At 37.5% G+C, this 5531-nt stretch overlaps 1 protein-coding gene across 1 annotated transcript; it reads left to right on the plus strand.

Annotated features, from left to right (window-relative positions):
- Positions 1-270: 270 nt before the first annotated feature.
- LOC125482558 (protein ECT2-like) lies at positions 271-3328 on the plus strand (the record flags this gene model as incomplete). Its single annotated transcript, XM_048594658.1, has 3 exons — positions 271-344; positions 2321-2451; positions 3216-3328. Coding segments are annotated over 3 exons (318 nt in total), but the record flags the coding sequence as incomplete, so codon positions are not given.
- Positions 3329-5531: the final 2203 nt, after the last annotated feature.

The raw sequence follows: 5531 nt of genomic DNA on the forward strand, positions 1-5531 counted from the left end.
GTTAGCCTTTGTTTTGTATTTAACTGTTGCAGTTAAAATATGCTTGCATGGGTGTTGAATAACAAAATCGTTGCTGTTATGATTCTTACACACTCCTCTTTCTCCATCACGTTGGTTTGCTTGATGCCAATTAATTTGCTCTCGCAATTAGACTAACCTTTTTCAAATTGGGTAATGAGAGCCATTGGTGCCTATGTCTTTTCCAGCAGCAATCAACACCTTTGGGGGAGCCTGTAGGATGAAAATTCATATTCGCTATCTTGATTGCAGGCTGCTGTAAGTATGGGCACTCCTATCATGAGAGCAGAATGGATTTATGCTGCTTGGGAAAGGAGAAATGCAATGTGAGTTTTCCAAGTTGCTATAATTTAAAACTGCCTTCTGTTTAATTAACGAAATTGACGTTATGCAAACTTTTTGTATTTTGTGGGTGTGGAATTGTATGAAGATTTGCGTCATAAATGTAGAAATAAAATGGAGACTATGCGTTTTGAGCAGTTGCAGAAATGTTATATTTGATCAAAAATGATTCATTGATCTGTTGTTTTCCGTATATGCTTATGTAAACTGAATTTTTAAGGATTATGTTCCATACTATCGCTTTTACAATGCAGAGCTTTGTATCTTAAATTTATAATCCATGGAACACAATGGTTCAACTTGGTTTTTAAAATTGTTTGGAATAGTAGAAGAAATTGTCTAACGAATGCAATCCATGTCAAATCAATGATGTATAAATTACCTTTTTAGTGCAAAATATGGATGATATGGAAAACTGAGATGACTCTTGTGTGGGGAGTTGAAACATTCTTTTATTTATTTTTAAGTTGTGAAATCAAAGACTTGCCAGAAATTGTAAAAAGATAAAAGCATTCTGCATCTGAATGAATGCAGCGTTGATAACAAAATTAATGAATTGTTAGCACTGAAATTTAATACATATGACCTGGTGGCCAATACAAAGATATGGTTGCAAGATGACCATGACTGTAACTTAACCTAAATTAAATTATGCTTTTCATTTTGGAAGACAGGATGGTTGGAAAAGGTGTTAAGGTAAAATTGTTAGAATGTCAATAGGTATGGTAGTGAGCACCTTGCCTCAGGAACAAATCAGTCAGGGTATAAGTAGGAAATAGTAAAAGTCAGCCACTATGGCAAAAGTTGATAGCCACCCAAACAATGGCAACCCTATACATTAAGTGTAGAGCGAAATGCAATTTTAATATGGATGCACAACAGACAATTTCCCACAACTTAAAAAAAGTTCAAAGAACTGCTGATGCCAGAAATCTGAAACAAAAACAGAAATTGCTGCAAAAATTCAGCATCAGTGGAGAGAAAGCAGAATTAACATTTCAAGTCCATTGACCCTTCTTCAGAGGGAGCTTCATAGACAGTTTCCCACATTTTGCTCCATTTACTGTTTTTTTTTGTTTTTTTTTTTTTTTTTTTTTTTTTTTTAACCCACTCACAACCAGTCTGAGGTCTCTTTGCGAGCTTCTACCTCCTCTGGACATCTCACCCTTCTTGGGGTCATTGGCAAATTCAGTTATAATACATTTAGTGTTTTCATTTAAGTGGATTTGGTAGATTTAAGTACCATTGATGGAGAAGATCAAATAGACTGAGCATGGGATCAGCTAAGGCAATTTTAAACTAGGCTCTGTGCTCAGCATGCAGTTGTTAGCTTGTTGTGGGTGCAAAAGGTGCAATGTAATATTCTCAATGCTGTTTACTGAAGGTTGTGTACTCAAATTATTTAATGTGCATGTTAAGCCCTCATTGCAAATGGAAATAATAGATGTTAAAGTCAACAATCATGGACATTTTAAGATCTTGATTATTTTTGAGAAGTAGGTGAACATGGATATGGTAAAAGAAAAATGCTTTGGAAAGGACATTATCAACCAGGGCTGATTTTTAAATGCTGTAGTTTTTGTTTAAAGTTAGTAGGTACCCTGACAATTATAATTCTTGGTAAGGTTTCTAAGCCCTGTTAACATGATGATATTCGAGGGGATTTCCAACAATGTCATCTGTCCCTTTGGTAATTTTATTATGTAGGCAAGCAAACCTATATATCCTGATGCTTGTTGCTACATTGGATACTCTTGAGAAAACAAAAGCACTCTTGTTACTCTTATTGGATAGAGGGCACTATCCATAGTATTTCAAAGTGAATCTAGTATCAAATCTATCCTGTAATATATTGGTTTTCCCAAAAAAAAAACCCAGCAATTTTGATTACATTACTGTCATGAGTCAGAAGTTGTGTGAAAGTTATTTACTTGTGATTAATAGTTGCTTTGTTCCGTAGTGATTTTCGTGTTACCGATGAAGTGTTTCGAAATGAGTTCAAAGTGCCCCCATTTCAAGACTGTGTGCTATCTTTCCTGGGATTCCCAGATGAAGAACTCCGAAATATGGAAGAAATGACTGAAATGCAAGGTCTGTGGAGAATGAGATCAATCACTTTAGAGTTTTCTTCTCGGTAATTTGTTATCATTTTGAATGCAGTCATTTTTGACAGAATCTAGTGGAGCTCAAATGTAATCTTAAATTCCCTTTTCTTTCTGTAACAAATTTCTTCTGAGCACCATCTTTGTCACTGCTAATGTATGTCAGCAGTTCTTGAAGGTTACTTTAGATTCACTCTTAAATGCTGACTTTCTTAAAATATGATTCTAAAGATTTGGTAGCATTGGGGTGGCACAGTGGCTCAGTGGTTAGCACTGCTGCCTCAAAGTGCCAGGAACCCAGGTTTGATTCCACCCTCTGGTGACTGTCTTTGTGAAGTTTGCTCTTCTCCCTGTGTCTGTGTGGATTTCCTCCAGGTGCTGTGGTTTCCTCCCACAGTCCAAAGCTGTGCAGGTTAGGTAGATTGGCTGTGCTAAGTTGCCCATAGTGTCCAGGGATGCGCAGGCTACGTGGATTAGCCATAGGAAATGCAGGCTTATAGGGATAGGGTAGGGTGTCTAGGTGGGATGCTCTTTGGAGGGTTGTGGACTCGATGTGCTGAATGGCCTGCTTTCACACTGGAGAGATTCTGTGATAAACAACGGTTTGCGAATCCCTGCTTTGTAACTGTTCATAATGGAGCAGATATTTGAATGCTGTTTAAAACATTGTTCCAGGCCTTGGACTATTTGCACAATGTTATGGAAGATCTAATCCTGCAAGCAAATTTGGCAACATACTTATTTTTTTTTCAGGAGGAAGATACTTGCCTCTTGGTGGTGAAGCATGCACTCACCTTGTGGTGGAGAATACAATAAAACAGCTGCCATTTGAACCCACCAAAAAACTGTTTGTTGTAAAACAGGAGGTAAGGAGTATCTCTTTAGCATATTTCTGCCTTAAGTTAATGGAATAGAAAATTCCAAAAGCAAAAACACAGTAGCTTTGGGTTCACGTGTCAAATAAACCAGCACTATGTGCTCCCACAGCCCTTTTGATTTTTTTCTTTTTTGTGCCTTTAAACACAGTTGCCATGTGCCAGGTTAAGAGTGAAGACTGAAACTGTCGTTGCTGCTGTCATAGAGCTGAATTCATTTAAAGAAGCTTGAGATGCTTGAGTTTGCTTTCACATTCTTTTCATGTATTTCCCAGTGATAGCTAAAATCCAACTCTCAATGGCTTTTCAGTAATGTTGCTTTAATTTACGTAGACTTGGACATTTTTAATTGATTAATCATAACCTCCTAGCAAAGCAGCATCCGGGCAATGGTGATTGTAACGTGAAAGTGTTGTGTTTGAATTTGAAGGTGTGAAGCATTGATCCAAGACCAGTACTTTATGATCATCTTTATTTACATTTAATATGAAGGCAGTGCTAACTAAAGTGCCCTGAGAAACTAGGTTAAGAGGTAGGAGAGTAGAGTTGCATTGACAGACTTTTTTTAAGTGGATGATGCAGGAAAGGCCAGTAAGATGCTGTCATAGGGAAACGTGGGAATCTACTATCAAGGAGGTTATAGAATGGCACTTAAAATCTCAATACAATCTGGCAGAACCAACTTGGTTTCTGAAAGGGAAATGATGTTTGTTTAACTTTTTTTTAAGCAAGTAACAAACAAGCTTGGTAGCGGGGAACATATGGTTGAGGTGTAAGTAAATTGTAATAAGCTTTTGGTAAGATGCCACATCAAGATTTACTGTCCAAAATAAGAGCTCAGTTTGTAAGGGTGACATATTAGCATATGAATGACTTAGTGAATGATTTATTTATTGTCACATATATCTTGAAGTGTTTTGTTGCCAAAATCCTGTCCCATTTTGAGTTAGCGTAGGATGATGTTGGCTAATGGGTAGCAAAGAGTAGAGATAAAAGGATCATTTTCAGGTTGACAGGTTGTAACTAGTGAAGTGCCAGAAGGGTAAGCGTTGGGCCTCGACTGATTATGATCTATATCAATGACTTGGATGAAAAGTCTGAACGTTTGGTACCTCTGTTTGCTGATGACAATGAGATAGTTTAAGTAACTGTCAAGAGAGATAGAGAATCTGTAAATGGGTATCATGAGTGGCATGGGGTACAATGTGGAAATTGTTAACTTTTCCGCTTTGGCAGGAGGAATAGAAAAGCTGTCTTCTATTGATTGGAGAGTGCACCTCATAGGGTACACTGGAAATCAAACCCCACTATTCCTGGGATTGTGACACCAGTTGAAGATTTTAAGAAGTCTGCAGAACTCTGTAACTTGCTTGTCTTTTAGATCCAGTTAACAGAAAGCATGGACCAGGTTTATATACTTAACAAGAAGGATTGTTTTTTGCAAGTAGATAAACTCTAGCCACAGGTAAACAATTATGAACAATCAGCTTAACTCTACAAGCTAAAACTTTAACTCACTTATAAAATTCCTCCTTTACAGCCGCAGGTGCAGGTAAATGGAATGCAAGGGAAAAGGAATATATAATTAGATAAGTTGTACTGCAGCTGTACAGAGACTTTTTGAGTGTACATCTGGAATAATGTGCACAGTTTTGGCTTTTTTTTAGAAAAAAGAAATAAAATGCCAGAAATTGTTCAAAGAACATTCACCCATCTCATTCATTGGATGAAGGATGTTGAACAGTTTGGACCTGTATCCACTGGAGTTTAGAACATGTGATGTGATCATATTGAAATATAAGATTCTGAGGGGACTTCTGTAAGATAGATATAGGAGGATGTTTCCTCTTGGGAGAGACACTAGAACAAGGTGACACTTCTAACAGAAGTTTTTCCTTTTAAGATGGTGATGAGTGATAATCTTTTCTGAGAGCCATTAGTTTATGAATTCTCCTGCCCAAAAAGCAATGGAGGTTAGCTCATTGAATTGATTCAAGACACAGTTGGATAAAGTTTTGAGCAAGGTTGTCAATGGTAAGAGAGACTGTTGTGGTTGGTTGGCTCACCGAGCTGGTTTGTTGTTGTTCCGCAGATGTTTCGTTACCCTTCTTGGTAACATCATCAGTGCTGCCTCCGATGAAGCACCGTTGTGTTTTCTCGCCTGGTTTTTAAACTCCGGAGTTTAAAAACCAGG

Source organism: Rhincodon typus, unplaced genomic scaffold (genome assembly GCF_021869965.1).
Source record: "Rhincodon typus isolate 14 unplaced genomic scaffold, sRhiTyp1.1 hic_rhity00012431, whole genome shotgun sequence".
NCBI classification, from domain to species: domain Eukaryota; kingdom Metazoa; phylum Chordata; class Chondrichthyes; order Orectolobiformes; family Rhincodontidae; genus Rhincodon; species Rhincodon typus.